General features: G+C 50.1%; 2 protein-coding genes across 7 annotated transcripts in view; one reads left to right on the top strand and one right to left on the bottom strand.

Annotated features, from left to right (window-relative positions):
• PSD2 (pleckstrin and Sec7 domain containing 2) overlaps nt 1–5,216 on the top strand; it is a 79,882-nt gene extending 74,666 nt beyond the window's left edge. For all 3 annotated transcript variants that reach the window (XM_071443065.1, XM_071443066.1, XM_071443067.1), the window contains 3 exons: nt 680–824; nt 1,857–2,000; nt 3,520–5,216. In XM_071443065.1, coding sequence (XP_071299166.1) covers nt 680–824; nt 1,857–2,000; nt 3,520–3,726 — 496 coding nt within the window. In that variant the 3' untranslated portion in view covers nt 3,727–5,216. The remainder of the gene's footprint in view (nt 1–679; nt 825–1,856; nt 2,001–3,519) is intronic.
• Nucleotides 5,217–9,079: 3,863 nt separating this feature from the next.
• The window catches only part of NRG2 (neuregulin 2), a 159,580-nt gene continuing 146,620 nt past the window's right edge, over nt 9,080–22,039 (bottom strand). For 3 of the 4 annotated variants that reach the window (XM_071443071.1, XM_071443069.1, XM_071443070.1), the window contains 5 exons: nt 18,902–19,004; nt 17,888–18,011; nt 16,494–16,621; nt 13,424–13,648; nt 9,080–11,457 (listed from right to left, as the gene is read on the bottom strand). In XM_071443071.1, the coding sequence (XP_071299172.1) occupies nt 10,800–11,457; nt 13,424–13,648; nt 16,494–16,621; nt 17,888–18,011; nt 18,902–19,004 (1,238 nt within the window). In that variant the 3' untranslated portion in view covers nt 9,080–10,799. The remainder of the gene's footprint in view (nt 11,458–13,423; nt 13,649–16,493; nt 16,622–17,887; nt 18,012–18,901; nt 19,005–22,039) is intronic. The other variant, XM_071443068.1, reaches the window with a different exon arrangement.

Here is a 22,039-nt window from a genome sequence, read left to right as displayed (position 1 = left end):
TCTGATGGGGAAACTGTCTAAAGCTCCTTAAAGCAGCCTCCCCAGCCAGGGCAGATGTTTTACCTGAGTCCCTTGCTGAGGAATGTGATGGTGTTAGTAAGTGTCAAGTGTGATGAAGTCATCTTCTGTCTCATGTTTTTCATGTCTTGTGCTGAGAGAGGTGACATTGTCTGTAGGGTTGGGGTACTAATGTCAAACTAAAGCTTGACATCTGAATTTGTGCAGCAAACATGCACTTGAAGGCTTGGGGGAGCAGTGTCTGGACAGATTTGATGAAGGAAACACTGGAGACCCTGGGCAGTGTCTCATAAATGACCTAAGTGACATCCTGCTCTGTGGAACCTCTGCTGTGTGGCTCTTGCTCTCCTAAGAGCAGGACATCCTTGGCTCTGGCCTCTCCACAGCTCCTCAGGAATGCAACCAGAGCTGATGAGGAGGGCAGGACTGCCCAGACTTCGAGGGGCAGACAGCAGCCCTGGGATCATCAGGGCACTGTAGAGGAGCCAGTCAAACAGTGCTTCCCTCTGTTCATAACCTGCCACTGAAGTGACATCAAAGCAAGGCCACCCATGTGTCCTTCCTGAGCTCCAGGGTGGCTCCAGGGCTGTTGTCAGCTGTTGTCTGGTCCTGATTCAAGAGCATTTACAGATCGCTTCTCTTCTTCCCTCTTCCATAACAGAAGCAAGGAAGAAATGCTCTCCTGGATCCTGAGGATCAACCTTGTTGCTGCCATTTTCTCTGCTCCAGCCTTCCCAGCTGCAATCTGCTCCATGAAGAAGTTCTGCCGCCCGCTCCTGCCCTCATCCATGACCAAGCTGTGCCAGGTAATGTGTGAGAGAAGGAGTGCTGGAGGGGTGCCCAGTGCTCAGCAAGCCCTTCAGCACAGGATGAGCTCATCTGCAGCTCCCCCTGTTCCTGCCTGATGGACACACTCAGGTGCTCAGTGCAGGAACAGGGGAGTGGGGTAGGCAGCTTGGACAGATGTGGAAAGTCCCAGCCTGTGGCCAGTGCTCCTTTTGCAGTGGCTATAAACAGCCCTGTGCACACACTTGCCTCTTGGTTCTGGCTTGTTTATTGTTTTTTGCCCACCACATCCCAGCACCTTCCTGTTGCTGGAGTGGAAAGAGCAGAATAGCTCCAGAGTTGATGCTGCAGAGCCCAACAGGTTTGGTTTATGTCATGGCACCCTCTTGTTTCTGGAGCTCAAAACCCACAGACAAAAGGGATGTCTGGGTTCCAGTCAGGAGGGAAAGCTTTGGAAACAAGGGGGCACAGTGCACCAGGCTCAGCTAACCAAGAGCAGCTGCCATCCAAAGAGTGGCTTTTGTTTCCCTTTCAGGGAAGGCCCAACGTGCCTTAGCACTTCCCAAAAGTAGGGACACACTGCCACTGCCCCTCAGCAAAGGTGGGGACAGCCTGAAACGTCAGGGCAGAGACACAGCTGCTGTCTGCTGAGACAGATGTGGCCAGATGGTCACTTTTGTCAGAGCCCAGATGGGGAGGGTGCCTCTATCTCTGAAAAGAGCAGGATGAGCAGCTCCTGGGACAGCACTGCTTCTGCCTGGCTGGTACAGGATGCACATTACAGGAGCATTCTGTGCTTATGATGCCAAAGATGCCTCGGTGCCAAAGAAATCCACTCTTGGCACTTGAGATACCTGAGCTTTGCTCTCACTCCAGTACCTGTGTTTGAGCTGCTCCTTATCAGATGAATTTGCAAGTGCACAGCACACCTTTGGCTCCAGCACAGGGGCTGAGCTCAGGGCCTTGCAGAGAGAGTTCCCCCAGCCACAGGCAGGAGGAGCACTTGGGTGCTGCTCTCCACGTTCTCATACCTGACACGCTTCTCTCGGCAGGAGGAACAGCTGAGGTCTCATGAAAATAAAATGAAGCAGATTGCAGACGAATTAGCAGAGCATAAATTACATCCTGTAGAGAAGAGCCTCAAGTCAAAAGAGGCTGAGGAATACAGACTCAAAGAACATTACCTAATATTTGAGGTAAAGGAACTTTCATCTTTTCTGTGATAAATGGTACCTTGGCTGATTGAGGAGAGCAGAACTCCAGAGTGGGTGCTGTGAGTCTGGGAGAGTGTGAAAGGAGAAGGAAGGACAAGGGCTCCCAACTGGATGGGTGTCTTGGGGCAGCCACAAGCCTCACTGTTTTGCACTGAAGCTGAAAAAAGAAATAAGAGTCATTTCTTTCCCTCTGTGATTTCTAACCAGAGGAGGGGAAAACTGACAAGAGAAAGTCTTCCTTTACTGTGCCAAATTTTGACATTTCCTCAGGTCCCAAGTACGAGACTGGTTCAGTTCTCAGTGTGACTCAGTCTTTTTCAGCAACATCAATAAAAAGCAAAGGGAATCCCTAAGAGAATTAATCCTGTTTTGCTGTAACCATTTTTGTAAATAAAGCCAAACCCAGTGTTACAGCTGATTACAGACCCTTTGAGGATGCATGTACATAAGTTTGAACTCCCTGTAAAGTCTAAGAAGCATTTAACTGTGGGAGAAATGGGGTATTTTGTTCCTGTGAGAGTTGAGCAGGAGGTGTGATTCCTGCTATATAGGTGTCAGTGGGAAGGGACTGCTGGAGACCTCTAGTCTTGCTTCCAGCAGGAATTTGGATTATTCCTAATCTTAACCTAGACTGAATGTGCCATTTAGTGGCTGATCCCCAAAAATCACTAAGGATGGAAATATCCCACCTCCCTCATGCCAGGGCTGCACCATCCTTTTGTGTAACACCCAGCCTGATTCTCCAAAGCCACAGCTCCCAGCTGCTGGTTCCCTTGTCTTTGTAACAACTTTCCAAATAGTTTCTGCTGCCTCCCTTTTTCCAGCCTCTGGTTTTGGATGCCTGCAGAGAAGTCTCTATCTGAGCTTTTCTCTGGACAGCCTTTTCAGTCTTCAAGGAGAAGCTGGCACTTCCAGGGCATAATTCATCTCATCTGTCTTATGAGATGTGCTCCAGAAATGCTTGTTTCTTTGTGCTGACAAAGAAGCCAGCACAGGCAGCTTCTGAGATGTTAAGAGAAAGGATGGGTATTACACAAGCCCTCAAAAAGATCCCATCTAGCATTGGAACAGAGGATCCAGGCAGAGAGGATGCCTCCCTTTATCCTGTGCTCTGTGAAGAGCACTGGGGGCACAACTCAGCAGCAATAACTGAGCCACTGGATGGAAACAATGACAAGCAGCAGTATTTTAACCACCCAAGGCGAGCTCCTAAATCAGGAAGCAGCAGGTTTGTCAAACTCATTTTGCCCTCAGTATCCTCCTTATACAATCACAGTGGCAGCCAAGACCTGTAAAAGCAACTGGAGAGTCCTACACAGACCCACAGCCACCTTTCTCCTCAGACCTTCAAACAATCAGGCATTGTGCTGGGGTTAAATCTGTGGGGTGTGATCAGTGATGGTATGGGATGGGTTTTCGTGTAGTAACTGATGGAGTTCCATGCCACACACACCATGGCCTGTCCCTGTTCCCAGACTCTCTGTTCCCTCTTTCCCTGCAGAAGAGCCGCTATGAAACGTACATCAACCTGCTGTGCATGAAGATAAAGGTGGGGACAGACGACCTGGAGAGGATCGAGACCAGTTTCTTCAAGGTGGAGGCCGACGACATCGCTTTGCGGAAGACGCATTCCAGCCCTTCCCTGAGCCAGGGGCACCTGTCCATCAGCTGTAAGGCAGAAAAGGACATTTTAGAGCAGAACACTTAACAAGGAACGTGTGCACGGGGGGATGAACCGGCGATGCTCTGCGCTCCTGGACTTAGATTGATGAGCACAATTTTACTTAGGAAATTATAAGAGCAAAACTGTAGACATGTCTGACGTGGGGATTGCTCTAGTGAAAGAAATCAAAGAAGCTTTAGTTGACACTCTCTGACAATGCTCTGGCATTTCAGCATCATCTCTTCTTCATTCCCAACTGCACCAGTGGCTTTTCTTTCCCTCCTGCTGCAGCCTGCACAACAAAGGGATATGCTGGTTCTTCAAGGGCTGGGTCGCTCTTTCCTCCACCAGCCCTGTTTCTCTCCTTCCCTCCCTGGATCCCCAGCGGTTCATGGTCCCTGGCAGTGCAGGAAATGAGCTGAGACGATGCCTGTGGCACCACCAGCACTCCCAGAGAAGGGCACAGGGTGGTAGGGGCACGTCCCTGCCCCACGAGGAGCACGGCGTGACAGGACGGGTGTTGAGAGCTGGTCACCTTCAGCACAGCCACGTGGGAATGTCACCTGCCCATGGCAGGAGAAGCCTGAAGGGTCCTCTGTCACCTTACCCTTTATATATATATATATATATATACATATGAATATATATAAATAAATATATATATATAAGGAAACTTTAACCTGGGTTTTTAACCTCAGTGTGCAAGTGAAGGCAAGCTGCCTGGGGAAGACACTAGGGATGTGGAGGGTCTGACCAGCCCACCAGGATGTTCTGAAAAAATGGAATAGCTGTGTATCTTTTTTTTTCCTTTTTTCTCCTTTTTTTACTCGAATGGAAATCCCACCTGGCTTTGCTGTGAAACATCGCTCTCCCATTCCTGCTTATTCAGACAAACTGCCCCAGTGGCTGCCAGTTTGGCTGCCAGGGGATCCACCACTCTGGGTTCAAGGCACAACTGGAGCTGTGTGCAAGCTCCAGTGGAACCTTTGTGTGCAGGAGTGATCCCCCTGCCCGTCCCTGCTGTATTCCTCCATCCTGCAATGCACATGCTGTACTCTTTTAAGTGGGAATTGTGTTTCTCTTCCTTTCTGCTGTCTGTGGTCCAATGATTTACTGTTGTGCTGAAGTGATTCCTCTGCATTTCAATGCCACGACTGTCCTCCCACACTTTATTTATTTCACTGTTTTGTTTGATCTTTTATCTCAGATTGCTTTTCTTTCCCCTAGGTGCGTTCACAGTAATCAAGTTCCAGTTTTGAAGGATCTTGTAGCTGCTAATTACAGTCATTTATTGTTTATATTTTGCAGCATTTTTTAAACAAACAAAATAAGATTTATTTGGACCTTCAATGTTTGAGAGCCTATGGACTACTGTTTTCCATGATGGTTCATGACACTAAAAACCTCTTCTCAACTTTATCGCCTCTTCTTTTATCTCTGTTTCTTTGTACAGTTTGATAGTTTATTTGAAATGATGCACTAAGAATCATGTAAAAAAAGAATAACAATAAAACTGAATCTGTTGGTAAAGAGAATTAGTCTGAAGCATCGTTCCACCACGTGCTGGATTGATCCCAGATTTCACAGCACCAGAAGGCCAGGCTGATTCAGATATGCACCAGCACCTGATGCAGAAAAGCCAGGATCCTATGGACAGCACCAGAAAACATGGATTCCCTTCCACAAGTGGGTACCAGCCCACCCATGCCCATGGATGGCTCTGGAGCAGGTGTGGATAGATGGGCTGCTTTGGGAGCACATTCAAGTAACTCTTCCCTCTGCCTGGTGCATGCCAGGTGTGTCTGTCCACACACAGCCTAGAGATTTATGGGAGCAGAAAGGTACCAAGCCCTGCATTGTGACTGGAGATGTTCTCACAAGGTTCCCAGAGGAGTCTGTGGCTGTTCCTCCAAGGCATCCTTGCTTTTGTGCCAGGTACTGTACAGACATTCCTGCACCCCAAGATGCTCCTACTCACATGAAGTGTCTGGTGCTGAGACTCTTGCAATGGAAGTCCAGGGGAAAGCTGGGCCCAACTCCTTGTCTCCAAAATCCCAGGTAATATTTTGTATTTCAGTCTTCCCTTTCTGAGCATCCCTTCCAGTGGCAGTGACATCTCCAGTGTGTTTGAGGTTTGAGCTGCCACCAAGAGCAGCTCAGCCCCCTGGCTGAAGGTGCCAGTCTGCCATCCTCAGCCGGGAGTAACTTGCAGAGAAAAGAAAGATCTGCAAAGTCTCCTCTGGGCAGCAGGAAAGAGACTCAGAGCCGTGAGACTGAACACCCAATGGATGTGGAAGGGGTGGCAGCTGGTGTCAGACAACACTTGGTGAGACAGCTCAGAGTATTGAACTTGCTCTTGCTGAGTACCTGCAGTTTGCCTCATGCACAAGTCCTGATCCAGGTGCACAGGTACATGAAAATGTGTTGAGAGCATCTTACCTACATGAGGGGAGAGCCAAAAATGCCTTGTTAGAGCAATCCACAGCCTCAGCTTCTGACTTGGAAGAAAAGGAGTTTTATCATCCCTTTTCTCCCTCCTTGGAGGTCAAGGACTCAGGCACCCACCACTAAGAGAGAAGAGCAGCGTCTCAGAGGAATCAGGAAGCCACATCCTTTTCTCCTCCTGGAGTTACTCAGATGCACTTTCTGCACATCCCCAGCCTGTGCCAGCCCCTCCAGCGGGCACCACAACTGCTTTGAGTCTCACACAACCTTACTTGGCAGTGGTGGTTCAGCCTGACCTCCCTGCCAGGCCACTTGTCCTGGACACAACCACGTTCATTTTAGAGGGACTTCTTTGTGGGGGAGACTTTGTGACCCCAAAACCAGGATCCAACACTGCTTGTGCCACCCATCTGTGTCAGGAAAGCAACTCCTTATCCTCTGGGAAGGGCACTAAAGGCACCATGCACGCAGAGGAGAGCTGTCAGGAGGCTCTGGTGGCTCCCCCACCTGTGAAAATTGCTGTAAAATATTTACGGCAAAGCCCTAGGAGCACGCACGGCTGGAAATGAGGAGTCTAAAAATAAACCAGCCAGGGAAAAAAGAGAGAGATGCAGGCTCCCTTCAGAGGCAATTGGAGAGAAAATTGAAGTAGCGTAACTGCCTCTAAATATAGAACACAATTATGGGAATCAAGGGGCACGTTTAACAAAAAAAGCACCACAAAGAATCCTGAGGCTGCCATGGCTCAGAGCTAGTGGTGTCTCAGCAGATGCAGAATATCACAGATCCCTGCAAACCATGGAGCAGGGAAATATCCCCCTGTGCAGGGCAAATCCACAGCTCCTCTCTCCCTCAAGGGACCCAGAGAGATTCCTGGTGGGGATCAGCTGCATTGAGCACACCCTGAGGTGTGACCACATGGTTGTTGTGCATGGAGACCCAAGAGCTGCACCTGCTTGTAGTGCAGATGCTGCTGTGCCAGCCTTGGGGGGGCTTCTCCACGAGTGGAGCTCACAGATCCTGAGGAGAGCCAGGCAGGGAGATGGGGCTGCTTTGGGAAGACAAAAGCACCCAATCTCTCTCTTCCATGTGTCTGGTTTCCCCAGGGATCAGCCTTGATGATCATCCACACGTGTCCCTTCCAAGGGGTGGGGTGTTCTCTGCCCATTCCTGTCCATCTCACCTTGCTCCAGGAGCCACTGGAGGAGCTGAGATGGACCAAAGGCAATGGGGAGCTGGGGCATGGCCCAGGAGGAACATGAGAGTGGAGAGCTGCCCTGCTGCCTTCGTCCAGTGAGGCTGGGGGCTGCACAGAAGTGGGACATGATGTGTCCAAAGGCAAATGTCACCCAAATCAGGACTTTTATCACCCAAATCACCACCTTTATCCCAGGTCTAACACCTCCTTTGCACATTGCTCTTGGGTGACATGGGCAGGAGGGTAGGGTCCTTCAGCCTTTAACCTTCTGGGAAACCAGTGCTGAGATGCCTTCATTCAGGGTGGAGTGCTGAGCCCTCTGGTGTGTCTGGAGGTCCCACAGGACATGGAATGAATGTTTGGGGTGGCCTGTGACACAGCTGGGTCAGCTCCAGGGCAATGGGCATCCTGGGGGGGTTGGAGCAGGAGAAGCCCAGGCTGTGGGTGTGCTTAGCCTGGCCTCCAGCATGGGCAGCACTGTGAGGGCTGGGCAGTTCTCTCACAGCTCTGGGCATTCATAGAATCATAGAATGGTTTGGGTTGGAAGAGACACTAAAAATCATCAAGTTCCAACCAGATCAGTTCGTTCCAACCTCTCCATCTCAATAGGATTGACTCACTGTAACAGATCCCTCTCCTGTTGAGTTCAGCTGGGGTTTTTGGACACCTGTTCATGTCACTGAGCAGGAACAGGGGAGTGAGTTCTGAGCTGGGTGGGGCCATGGGCGCCACCTCAGGGCCTGTGCTCCTGTGACCACACCACAATGTCAGTGAGTCCCTACGTGGGGTGGCCAGAGGCACAGATTTCCTGTGGAGGAGCTGAACAAGGGCCCTGTTCTGTGGGTGGGTCAGCGCTGCAGGGCAGCAGGGCACTGCCAGGGTTGGACCCAACACATCTCCACTCCACTGAGGCCACTAAATAGGTGCCAGGCCACAGCACATGCCAAGCATCCTGACCTCTCCTGGCACATCTGGAAACTTCCATGGTTCAAGTGAAGGGGGATCTCCTGATCTGCAGTAGGAGGAGGAATGGCACCCCCAGAGATGTGTGGGTAGCAGTCACTCACCTCAGTGAGCCTCCACTCCTGAGCCCTGCAGGGAAGGTCAAATGTCCATGCCAGGTAGAAAAACACCCAGCTATGGGTCTTTATGGGCATAAAGATCTTTACTGCACCAGAGCATCTATCATGTGAGGAAGGGATGAGGGAGATGGAACTGTCCACCCTGGAGAGGAGAAGGCTCAGGGGGACCTCATCCATGTGTATAAATACCCAGTGGATGGGAGTGAAAAAGAGGGAGTTGGACTCTTCTCAGCAGTGCTCAGGACAGGAGGCAATGGGCCTAAAATAGTAAATGAGGCAAAGGGCCCAAATTAAAAATTAGCAAATCCAGTTTGTGTGGGAAATGGATTTGTAAAGAGTTTTCAGGGTTTGATAGAAGGCCTACACAGTATGAATCTGTATGCAAACTTTGAGAGAAGAAATGCCAGTTTGAATACAAGAAGACAAATTTTTGCTTTGGGAGGGGCAAAACACTGGCAGAGGTTACCCAAAGAAGTTGTGGTACTGCCATCCCTGAAGATACTCAAACCCTGACTGGACACAGGCCTGGGCAGCTGACTCTGGGTGAGCTGGTGGAGCAGGAAATGTGGAAAAAATCTCTTCCAGCCTCAACCGGTCTGTGATTCTGTGTATGGTGCCTGTCACAGCTCCCTATTTGCCCCCCAAAGGGCCTGAGATTAATGCAGCCCACAGCTTGTTATTTCTTATTTTATTTATAATATAAAAAATGTTCAAGTGTTAAACAGTCAAGAGTTCTGACATTCAGACAATCCAGAGCAAACTTTGACAATCATCTTATGACAAATTAGCAGAGTTTTCTATCTGACCCCATCGCGGGTGAGGAATAGAGGGTTTAGTTACTTTATTGCTAAAAGTTAAATGAAATAATACACTGTCAATTGTTGTATTATCTTCTCAGTCACAGCTTCACCATGCATCCAATCTACAGTATCTGAAATGCAAAGGACATGCAGAAGTAAAAATATAAAAAGAAAAAAGTCAGGCTACAATGTAAACAGGTTTGCTGCAGAGAACTGAGGAGAGGGGGGCACTTCCACGGGGGATGCTGTGCCGCCTGGACACGCAGGACTGTCTCTTTGCGCCACAGAGCTGATGGCCAGAGCTGCTCCGGGTCTGGGGACGCGCCGTCCGTCACCGATGGCGGGAGGTGACGGCACCAACTGTCCTTACAACACACGTGGCCCGGCCGTAGGGTGGATCCGCTCGCTGGGCCCCCCAGCAGGGCCCTGCCCGGCCACGGCAGCGGAGCCCAGAGCGCTCGGGGCCCTGCTGGGCACACGGCCTGGCGCCGTGTCCAGGGTGACGTGCGGCCGTCTGCACCGCAGAACCACCCTGTGGGTGTCCCCCGGCACCCCGGCCAAGGGTGTCACCCAGGACACCACAGCTCCGGCCATGGCTGCACCACTCAGCCGAGGGACGCCGCGGCCTGCACAGCGCCGGGGCGGCCACGGGCACCGCGGCTGAACGGGGCTGGCTCAGCCACCCGGATTCAAGGGGACGTGACAGGTGTGATCCACCACGGGCACAGGGCTGCCTGCCTGGCTTCACTACAAACCTGTGCCAACCCCACTCCAGACCCACCGGTGAGATGGCCAAAGGTTGAGAGCTATATTGTAAGGGCTGCTGCTGCTGCGCGATTTCGTTTTCTCTTCCTACCTGTGTGGCAAAAGAAACATTATTTCTGCATTTCAGCACAGTGCTGTTGGGTTTCTTTTTCTCCTGATTTAAGCAAAAATACAAGTAGTTTACAGGGCAAGACAGATCCTCGTTAGACATGATAATGGAAATGCTCCCACTCATGTCCTTAATGTGTGTTTAAACAATACTTTAAAGAATAAGATCATTAATAGCAGGGTACGGGGCAAAGTGGCAAGGCTGTTTTCTTCCAACAGAAGAGCGCCCTTGTGACAGGTTGTCTCCCAAACAAAAATCTATGACCTTAAAAATGCTACTGAAACAGAATCCTCGGCATGAATCCCAGCACTAGCATACAGCAAAAGGCACCACGATAGTTTTGTTTTCTATTTTTAAGTAGTCAAAAATTGGCCCACTTTTTTTTAACTTTATTGTTTGTTTTCTTTTCTTCTTCTTTTTTTTTTTTTTTTTTTTACTTTTTTTTCTCGGAAGCTGTAAATCAAGACATTACATATAAATAGAGATTCCCTATAAAAAAGTCATTGTCATTAGCTATTATAAGACAACTTTGCTAAAATGAAAATAAAACATTTTTATTTGTTATATTTTTTGTTTTTCCCTCTTTTATATAAAATAAAAATATTTATTTTTTTTGTTTTTTTTTTTTTTTTTGTTCTGTTTTGTCTCGTTCTGCGGTTTGCGTGGTTTTGTCTCGCCCTCGGCCTGCTCCACGTGGGTCGCCCGTGCGCGGGAGGTGCCTAGAGAGGGTCGGGGTCCGCTTTGGGCGCCACGTGCGCCAGGCTGCCGCGGCCGCCGTCGCCGTGCGCGCTGTGCCCGCGGCACGAGTAGTGAGTCCGGCTGTCGCCCGGCCGGTGCAGCGGCGGCGACTCCGCGTGCGCCGCCTCATTGTTCTGAGTGCTTAGGAACGGCGTGCTCTCGGCCACCAGCTCCTCGTCAGACTCGCTGTAAGAGGCGCTGCTCAAGGAGAACGAGTCCCGCACGGCTCTGGCTCTGTGAGGGATGTGCCCGTTCAGTTTGGATTTTTTCCACCGCCTGTTGCTGCTGGCTGTTTTCTTTGGCTGCTCTAGCGCTGTGACGTACTCCTGCGTCGTCTCGTACTCGTCGTCCTCCGTGATGCGGAAGGGGCTGGAGGGCAGGCTCCCCATGCTGTCGTTTAGGTAGGTCTTCCTTTGGTAGTAGCTGTCGTACCTCTGCGTGTCCTGGAAGGGGAGCTGGTACCGCCGCAGGAGGGGCTGCTGCTCCTCCACGCGGAAGCTGATGGGGGCCGCCGGCGGCAGGGACACGGCGTGCGCCGAGTTGGGGGACGTGATCTCGAAGGTGGGCACCTGCGTGGTCATCGAGTAGTGGAAGTCAACGGGAGACAGACGTGCTGGTGTGGTCAGGGCCGACACGTACCTGGAAAAGCAACACCTCTGTTTGGACACCGAACAACCCAAAAAGCACCAGCTGAGCCCACCCTTTGCTGGGCTAGCCTAGAACACCTGGCCCAGGGACCCAGGAGGCCTCCTGCAAGACCAGAATGTGACAAAGAAGTCAGAGGAAGGTGGGAGTCCCAAAAGCTAAGGTAATCCATGCATGTGAATTACCAGCTGCTGCGTGCCATCTCTGACCGTCGTGGGAGACAAACACATGGGGCACCACCTGTAAGAACTGTGTCTGCGTGGGCTCTGGGGGTCCACTGAGGCTAGCTATGGACCCCAGCCCACACAGTCTTACACAGAGCTAAGCAAAAGACTGGAAGCGCTCTAACCCACGTGGAAACCTATGTGGTTTGTTTATATCCAAGGTGGGCAAGAGGCCATGTACTCCTGGCAGGAGACTTTTATACCCAAGGGGAATGGGGGATGGAGGAGGAGGACCACAACCAATGGGATATAAGTGGGGAGGGGCAGGGGGAAGGACTGACCAGGGAAGACACCAGCAAGTATTGGGGGAAGAACAAACCATGTGATATAGCATAAACTATATAAACTATTCAGTGCAATATAAAGACTACTCTGTGCAAATCTCTAACAACCCAGTGCAAAACAACAACTAAATAAACTATTTAGTGCAATAGAACAGCCTCCAGTGAACCTGCTCGTGGAAGTTCTCCTGGGGAATCAGCTGGAGGGACCTTGCACTGCTGAGCCAGGGGAGGGTGAGCTGCTGGCTTCAATGGGCAGCATGTGCTGAGCATCCCCCAAACTGCTTCTCCCAAGGGACTCGGTGCACAATTCCCACTCTGCATCGCTGCAAACCCTGCAGCATCTCCCAGCAGGCTGAGTCATGGCTTCACTGCCTCTCATCTGCCTGACAGCTGCTTTCTGTTCCCTCTGGAGCTGCCAGGCTTGTCTCTGAGGAAGGTCCCTGGAATTCCCTCTTCCTGCTCAGGCCACGGATGGGGAAACCCTGGGCATTGCTTTCTCTGACTTAGCAAAAATCTTATGTCTCTAAAAGCCATCTACCAGTTTCATCTAGTGAAAACATCAGTGTGGTCACTCAGGTCTGGTCTAGCCCTTTTTTCAGCACCACCTCTTTCTAAGGAGCAGATCTTATTTCCTCTTGATATTCCCAGTGGTATCTCTGCCCACTTCCACCAGCCCAGGCTCTCTCACTCACTCACTCACTCACCCAGGCCTTTTTACTCATGTGTTTTGTGATGTTTGAGATCTCCATAGGACCTGGGTCAGTCTACCTGAATAGACAGGGACAGGAATGAGAGCAGGAGATGCTGCCTTTCTCCTCTGCCCCATGGATAAGTTCCACTTCCTTGGAGGGCAACTGCCCAAGAGGGGCCATGTGGCCACCAGGAGTCACTCATGGCCACCTACAAAGGGCTGGAACAAAGGTGGAGATGTGCTTCTGCTCCATGAGGAACCAGACTGGGAAGAGGACAGCTGCTACTGCTGCTGTTGGTGTCTCAGCTCTGCAGCTTGTGTTCCTTGAAGGCTGGAACCTACCAAGTCCTGTCCCAAGGCTATGCCCACGTGCAGCACCCTCTCACCTGGCCATCCAGGACAGTGCTGAGGACAGACACCTTTTCCCCAAGCACTTGAGGGCCAGACCCTGCTTGGCAGCCCACCAAGCTGCCCAGGGTGTTTTCTCAGCCAGTTTTTCTCTACAGTTGCTGACTGCAGCCAGGCATATTCCACACCCATCATCCCTATGCTCCAAACCTACATTGCCACCAGGGTGCAGAGCTGGCTGCTGCCCGACCAGAGGGAATTGGGCCTCCTCTGGTAGGACCAGAGCTGGAGTTCCCCAGTTCTACCATGGCACCGCCACTCTAGGGCGGGCAAAGGCAAATGTTTTTGGGCTTGGCACAGAGGCATGGCTTGCCTCTGCCGTGCTGTGGGGGCAGCAAGCAGTGGGCTCTGACCTCTCGCTGTGGGGCGAGTCGCGCAGGGAGTCCACGGAGTCGCGGTACTGCGTCGTGGGCCGCCGCTGCTCCTCCATGCAGAAGGTGGCCCCGCGCCGCGCCCGCGCCTCCACGCACGCGGGGCTGTTGCATTTGCTGGTTCCCACCGAGGACAGCATTATCCCAGACTGGGAATCTGAAGTCAGGCTCTCAGTTCGCTCCAAGCTCCAGGTGTGGCTTTCATGTCTGCGGAGCAAAGCCCATGTGGACAGTGAGCAAGGAACCCCCACCCAGCTCTTCTCCAAGGACGCGGGCACTGCTCACGCTCAGCTCTGCACCTCTGCACTGCTGTCCCCTGTCACAGACATCTTTTATGAAAAATCCTTTCCTTGGGATTTTTTCTCCTGAGAAGCTGAGAAGCCTCGAGAACAAAATGTAACCAATGGTTATCTGCTGCCGTGGGATGCAACAGGTGCATCTGGGATTGGGCTCATGTGGTTGTTTCTAATTAATGGCCAATCACAATCAGCTGGCTCAGACTCTCTGAGAGACACAAGCTTTTGTTATCATTCCTTTCTATCCCTTTCTTTTCAAGCCCTCTGATGAAATCCTTTCTTCTATTCTTTTAGTATAGTTTTATTATAATATATATCATAAAATATTAAATCAGCCTTCTAAAACATAGAGTCAGATCCTTGTCTCTTCCCTCTTCCTGGGACCCCTGTGAACACCACCACAGTCCCCCTTCTCTCTCTCTCTCTCATTAGGACACATCTGGCCAGGGAAGCCCAGATTCCCAACCCTACCTTTGATTTGCCATTCTTTTCTCCTTCTTGGAGATGCCATTAGAGGACAAAGGAAGTAAACCAGTGCAATAGCAGGTATTTATCCCACCACAGAGGAATACATGCCTGGGAGCAGGATGGGACAGCCTCTGGAGGGAGGCCAGGACAATTCTGCTTCGTGCTTGCAAAGTGTTCTGGGTGTGGAATAATAACATATTGGCTATGCCAAGGCAAGTCAGCCAAGGTCCTTCAAATGTGCCACCTGCACTGCCAAGTGACAGCTCCTTTGGAATTGCTACCAGAGAGGAGCCAGGAGAAGCCACTCAAAATGAGCTTAGTAAAGTCTACCAAAGATTTTGGCAGGAAAACACTGTCAAGGTGTTAGACAAAGACCATGATGTGCTGAAAACACTTTCAAGGTGCTAGACAAAGACCATGATGTGCTGAGCAGCTGCAGCCCTGCCAGCCCCAGCCTGGGTGCAAAGAGAGCATCCCACGAGGACTCACTGGGGATGCACAGGGCCACCTGCACACTGGGGCCATGCCACGGCCACCATGCTGACCCCCACCATGGCAGAAACACACGATCCATGAGAGCAACCTCTCTGAACTCCCAAGCTGCAGATGGAGCTGCGTGGGTGGAGGATTTTGGGTGGGGGTTTACAGAGGAGAGCAGCCCTCATTAAGATTTCCCAAGAACTTGTTAATTATTGATGGCTTCAGGCACATGCTCATTTATAACTTCAAACAGCGTCCTCATTAGAGGCACTGATGGAGTAAAATGGAGCCTGATTATGCCAGTAGTTTGCCTCTGGCATGACTTCAAGAAGCACCTGCTTGCTGCACTTGACTCAGGAAAATGAGGTGGCAGGTAGCCAGGACCAGAGGCTACCCAAGGTAGGTTCCTCCCTACAGCTGTCATGAGCTAATGCTGCCCTCCAGACACACCTCTGTGTCTTCAGAAGGTGCCCAGGGATGGCCCAGGCCTTTTAAGTGAGCATAGAAGGCCAGCAAGGTGCAGCTCTGCAGGCACAGGAGCCTCTGTGCATCAAGCTTGTACACACCTAGCCAGGGCTGGGCTGAAGAGCATGAATGCAAAAAATCCTAGAGAACATACTGTCTGACTCATGAGGAGTGGATTTCCCTGGAAAAAGAATCATTCCCAGCCCATCAAGTCATTCCTGGCTCCCTCTCTACTTGCTGGAGGTAAAGCCAGAGGAATCTGGGGAGGAATTCACCTGAAAATCCAAGTTCAGCATCTGAAGTTGATCTTGCCCCTTGTAACTGAGAGTACTTGCTCAACCCTGAGGAATGCCTGGGCCCTAAGGAAACCTGCCTGGAGCCATCTGTGAGCTTCAGCTGAAAGAATTCCTGCGTTCCCAGATGAATGGAGACAACCCCATCAGGCTAATGAAGGACATGAGCCAGTCACCTATCAAAGGCAAGAGATCTCCAAGGAAAACCCCTGTCACCCACTGGAAGAAGCACAAGAGCTGTCTAAGAGGAGGAACTGGAACATCCAAACTCAAAACAACACAGGAGTTTCTTTAGAGCATTTGAAAGAAAGACTTTTTTGGAAATCACAAAAAGAGGGAGGGACATCTGCAATTTAAATGTTCTAAGAAGCCTTGAGAAGATTCAGGTTCCAGGCCATGGTGTTCTTCCCCCAGTGGTTATTTCGAAATGAAAACAAAAAATTGTCAAAAAGCACTATTGGTACTTTCCTGCTAAACCAAGTTTTCCAAAAAGCTTCAGAATGACTTCCAGTGAAAGAGGAGCCACCACCTGAGGTGGAGGCTGATAAATCGCACAGGAGCATTTTCTTTCTGGTCAAAACCTGTGACTTCCAAGTCAGACCTTGACTCTGAGGAAGCAATCAAAACATTTGGTGATATTTTGTGTAGTTTGTCTCCCACAAGGCAAATACATTCTAAATATAAAACACATAACCCTGTGTGCTTAATGAAGTATTTCAGACACAACCTGCAAGACCTTTCCTACACACATCCTCCTGTTTGGGTCTGTGCAAAGCATGGATGCACAGGCTCATTTCCTCCTGTTTTCCAGCTATGTCAGTGCTGCAGGATCCTGCTGGCACCCTCCTGCAGGTCAAGGAACACACTTTTCCACACCTCTCACTAACCAGCTGTGCTTGCAGAGTCCTGCAGTGTCGACATGGCCTGTATGCCACTACAGAGACAGACATCAAGTGAAAACAGAAAGGGAGGCGAAAGGAAAATCTTAGAATCTCACAGCATCCTACAGCAAATAGCAGGAAAAGGTCCATAGAAAATGGAGTACATCACCTCTGGCTGGAGGTTGGAGTGGCTGTGGAGCAGTGATGGGACGGGGAGCAGGAATGACTTCCCGAGAAGGTTGTCTCTGTTTCCCTTCGGATCACGTGCTCAGTGGCAGAAACATTCTTAGAAATATACTGCAAAATAAGAATCACACAGATCAGCCACCATTCATCAGTCTGTGAATGCTGCCAAAGAAAAATTTAGCTGGCCTGATTATTTCTGGTGAAATCAGGTGAGGACTGAGTGAACCCAGAAGCTCTGCACCCACAGGAAGGGACAAGGAGGGTGGAGCCTTTTTTCTGTCCCCTCACTTTGAACACTTGGAAAGGGCTGTGGCACAGGGATTGCAGAAGGGTTTGGAGAGCCAAGGGATTCCCCAAAGGACAGTGGTACCATGTGTAGCTACTGAGCAGAGACACATCTCTGCCCACAGCTGGTTACAACCGACCGAGTACCAGCAAAAAGAGAACAACGTGAAATCAGTCAGAGATGTGAGTCCTACAGAAACTCCAGATGTGATCCAAGTATTTATGCTGAGATATCCTTCATCTGACAACCAGCCCTGCTTCTCACAGGGGCACTAAGCTCTCTGAGAGAGTCAGTACTGTGGGGCCAGGGGCTGTGGTTCTTAGAATTCCCTTTCCCCTTCCTTCATGGTTGGGATCCAACCTAGCTAAATGTTAATATCCTAAGGCTGACCCAACAGAGCTTGCAGCTGATTCATTGGATTAATTTCTAACTACTTCTTGTTTGGCTCTGCCTCCCCCTTCCCTTTTTCTGACCCCTTTCAAGGCCTTGGTCCAGCAAGGCACTTCAGCCCATTGATGGCCCTTGAGTTCGCGGGGTTTGATGGGAATCTTGTACAACCAAAGTCACAAGAGTGGCTGAACTGCCCTCTGGATCGTGTCCTAGAGAGACTTAGATTGTTCTCATTGGTGTGACAGTGGCATCCCACCAGGACAGAACCCCTGGCATGGGCAGGTGGGCTGATGGACAGCTGACCACATCACCATGATGTGTTTCACCACAGAGACTCCAGCCACAGCCATGCTGATCCCATTTGTCATCCCACCAAGTGGGACTTGACAGGATAGAGTAATAAACAGGAAACATTGGGAACATCTCTCCTAGTGGGAATCAGGGTCACACTTGATTAATCAAAACAAGCCTATCCCAAATGCCTGAACCTCATCCTGTACTTCAAAGCAAAATCACATTCCCCTTCAGATGTTGGTTTTGGAAATGTTTCTATGCAGAATCTTTCCTTTTGCTCAAGTTTGTTTGGGCTTTGCTCCTCACACACAAGCACACAGGTGTGTAAGGATACACATCCACGTCAAACCCCTGGCAGAAAACATCCCCTCAGGAGCATGCAGGGAGATGGAGGCAAAGGCTCTTACATCAGCCATTTGGATTTCCTCAGGATCCAAACGTGGATGGCTTGGCCCGTTCGCAAGGCTCCGGTTTTGATGAGCAGGACACATGTTCTGCCGCAAGTGGTTATGCATTTGCTTTCTTTGTTTCCTTTAGAACAGAAAAAATCTATTAGGAGCCCTTCTCTCATGGGGCTCTGTGCCCCCAGGGATGAAAGAGAAGGCAAGTCCTCAACAGTGAATGTTCCAATGGTATTTGCAGAAAGTTGCAAACAACACGAAACAAGGCATTCAACACTTAACACCTCCTACTGCTTTTCCAAACAAAAGGTCAACTTTTCTTCTCATGGACAATTTGGGAAGCTGGGTCCAGGGTCCCCTTTCCAAGGTAAGGCCCAGCACAATGTAGCAGAGCCTGCTGGCAGTGGAGGAGAAGAGTGGGGAGAAGGAGAAGGGGAAGTGAGTCCTGGCTCAGCCTTGGTGACAAAGCACTTGACCCGTCTTGCATGAAGGACAAAGTGGCAAAGCCTGCCCAGGGTGAGGCATCTGCTCCACAAGACCCACTGACTGCAGGGGCACTCTGAACTGAGGTGCAGGCTGAGTAGGGAGAAAAGTGCAGTCCAGGCAGGGAAGGCTGACCATAAAAGAGGTTCCCAGGTCTCCTGTTCCATTAGGATTGCTCTGGAAGTCCCTGAAATGTACATAGCTGAGCCCACAGCTCCTGCACAACAGCCCAGTGTGCTTCTGCTGGCAGAAGCTGAGCTGCTGGCTTGGGGGCCAGCTTTTCCCTGTAACACAGCATCACCTGGCTGGGCAAAATGGTGTTCCAGGGGACAAGCAAATGGTGCCAGGAAAAAATCCTATTCAGACACAGTCTGGTAGGAAGCTTCCCTGGCCTCCTGCATGAGACCTTCCTGGGAGTACCACAGCACAACATCTCCTAAAATTAGCATTTGGGTGAAAAGCGTGGACGTGTGGAGCATGAACAGTGGCACTCACTAACCTGTAGGCAGTTCTTGCCTGTGAGCCCCCCATACTCACTTGGTTTTACAGTAAGCTACCACACAGACGATGCCCACCACAAGCAAGGCAACACAGATTCCCGTGATGGTTAAAACCCTCTTCTGGTAGAGCTCCTCTGCTTCTGCAAATGGAGAGAAAGGAACCAGTTACTGATGGGCTCCAGCACCTGGGCTGCTTCTGGCTGCAGGGGAACCAGCACTGCATGGGGGTGAAACAGAGGACAGGGCTCGGGCAGATCTCCTACCAATCCTCCTACCAATCCCCTGCCTGCCTAATGGCTGCCCCAGCCCTGAGCCCAGCTGGCCCAACCTTCCTCACCCCTCCAAAGACCCTTTTTGTCTCCCTGTGCCTTTGCCCTCTCTCATTTGGTAGCTCACCCCTTCTGCACTCACACTTCTCACCTTCCCTTCCTTTCCCACAGTGGCCAATCTCACAAAGCCCCACGACTCTCCTCTCCCTTCCAGCAGATCCCCCCTCTCTGGTGCCTTGACCAGCTGGCCCTGGAGCATGCCCCACTGCCCAGGAGCACACACAGGAGCCCTGTGATCCCTGACCCCAGGCTCAGGATGCCTCTGCCTCCAGCAGCTGCATGCCCTGGAGCAACAGGCCCCAAAGCATGCAGGTGCTGAAAGGGACATCCTGGAACAGTCAAAAAGCAGCATGAGGATGGAAAAGTGATAGTGTGTCAGGCAAAGAAAAGGGAGTGGAGTGATTAAAATAGAGGAACCAGTCATGGATTCTCAATGGAACCCTAGGAGGAGATTGACACCATTGCATCAGGCAGCTCAGAGGCACACACAAAATGTAAGCAGCTTGCTGCTGCCCCTCAAACACCACCAAGTGTCACAGGCTGCCTGTCAAACCAGAAGAGCCAGCCACAAAACCCAGACCAGGCTGGAAGGGAGTGATTCATTCCCATCCACCAAAGCTCCCAGGAGATGCTCAGGTCTCGTTTGCACTGCACCCAGGCAGCAACACCATGGCCAGGGCACCTCCTCCTTCATGGCTACACCAGAGCTGATGTGACATCCAGCAACCCCTGCCAAGAGCAGCAGAGGCAATTTGGGTTCTCCAGCTGGATGACTGAGAGAAGGATTCAGTGCAGAGCTGCCATGAGGGTTTCAGCTCAGCAGCTGTGAACAAAGTCCTCATGTCCCCACACTATCTGGTAATGTTAAATTTATTGGGGTTTGTGCCTTTAATATTCATTGGGGTTTTTTTTCTTTCCCATTTAGATTAGCAATAAAAGTCATGCCATGGTTGATGTGCTCAGTGTGCTTCCCCACACTGCTCAAAATACCTTGAACAGACCATGTTCCACCCCCTGTGCCACCAAACACTCAAATACAAAACCAGAAGAGAAACAGGTCTGGTCCCAGAAATCCCTGGGACTAGACTTTAGCAAAAAAAAGTGAGTGGGAATGAAATATTCCAGACAACTGGATATTTAGAACAATTTCACCTTGCCATTCTAGGCTGAAAAAAACATTTTTGGAGAAAACAAAATTGGTGCTAGGAAAAATGGTTACCTCTTTTTAACTCTCAAAATGGAAATGGACAAAGGTTTGGTAGACAAGGACTGGCAAAAAAACCAACCCTGGCATGAAGATGCAAAATGTAATAAACAAAGCTTTCCTGAGGGGCTTTTTTCCCCTACAAGGAACCAGGTGGAGCTGGAATGGGGGAAGAGCCCACCCTGGGGTGAAACTCCTTCTTCAAGGACATGTTTCTTTGGTATGGGTGCTTTACCCAGCATCAGCAACCATGGCAGACACAATTTCTTGCTCTTGCACATCCTTTGGACCTGGATTACAGTTGTACAGCTCCCTCCTTCAGACAGGAGTTTCAGAGATTTTATACAAATTAGGAAAAATATTTGGGATCACATCCTGGTTATGGATGGCACTGGGCAAGAATTTTGCTACTTCTCAGCAAAAACTACTTTAACCAATAAAAAGAAAAATAAAAAAGGCTACAAGAGTGGTCAGTTTTCAACAAAAATCCTTCAATAGCAATGCTTTTTGCTACAAAGACTTTAGCCCCTAAGCAGAAATCATTCCCTTTGAATCATGGAGGAGGAAGAAAGAGCAAAGACATTAAAACTATGGGGGTGGGGGGGTTTGTTTGCTTTTATTTCGTTGTTTGGGGGGTTTTGTTTGTTTATTTGGCTGGGGTTTTTTACCTATAACAGGACAAAATTCTTTGGCCAAGGCTCAAATCCCAGCCTTGGTTCTGGTGGTCATGTCAGCATGGCACCCTGACTCTGGCATGTCTGACTGGCCTGAACCTTCACCTGAATTGCAGGGGAATGTTTCAGCTCATCAGAAATGCAGATTTGGCCTCTCTGCCTCGAGCTGACAGCTCTGCTACACGAAGCAGTGAAGTGTGAGGCTGTGCATCACTGCTGCAAACTAAAAATTGAATGATCTGCTGATAGTAATTTAGCTTGGCTCCCAACATCTCATTAAAGCTGATGCTCAATAACAGTATCTTCACATTGTGTGACCAGAGAAATGGTACTGAGAAATTTCTCCCTCTTCAACAGAAGGGGGGAGTGGCCCAAGCAACACCTCAGATGAGGCTGAGCAAAGCTTTATATGTTTTTAATTTTTTGAATAGCTCATTTGCAGAACATAATCCTCCAATTTTTAGGCACTTTTCAAATAGCACACAGGCAAAATGGAAAGAAAACCCTCCAGTTTTAATCAGAGACAGGACAAATGGAAGGACCATTTCCACTAATCACTTGGGGCAAAACCACCTCAACAGCAACAGAAAGGAAATGAGAGAGTGCACGCTGCAGGTTTGTATTTGAGCAGGTAAGATCCCAGAGCAGGTCCATTCGTGTCTCTGTGCTCTACAAACACATCTTCAGCAGCAGCACCATCACTTGAACAGCAGCAGACACTGAGAACAAACCATGTGGGGCCACACAATGCCAACAGAGCCACGGGGCAGCCATGGTGTCACAGCAGGGCATGGCAGTGACAGACAAATGGCAGAGGAGAGACGCTGCAGACGGGATGGGTGTGCTTCTGTGGGGACATGGAGAATGGATGGGGAACAGGACAAAAGGTCAACAAAAAAGGGATGTCAAAAATCCTCAATTTGAAGGTTTGTCCAAGTGTATTGGCATTAGCAGCACCACTTTCTCTG

Source organism: Agelaius tricolor, unplaced genomic scaffold, assembly GCF_023055355.1.
Source record: "Agelaius tricolor isolate 1412-34295 unplaced genomic scaffold, bAgeTri1.0.p SCAF_18, whole genome shotgun sequence".
Classification (NCBI taxonomy): Eukaryota; Metazoa; Chordata; class Aves; order Passeriformes; family Icteridae; genus Agelaius; species Agelaius tricolor.
Note: the sequence above shows the minus strand (reverse complement) of the source record. Positions and strands in the feature narration are given on the sequence as shown.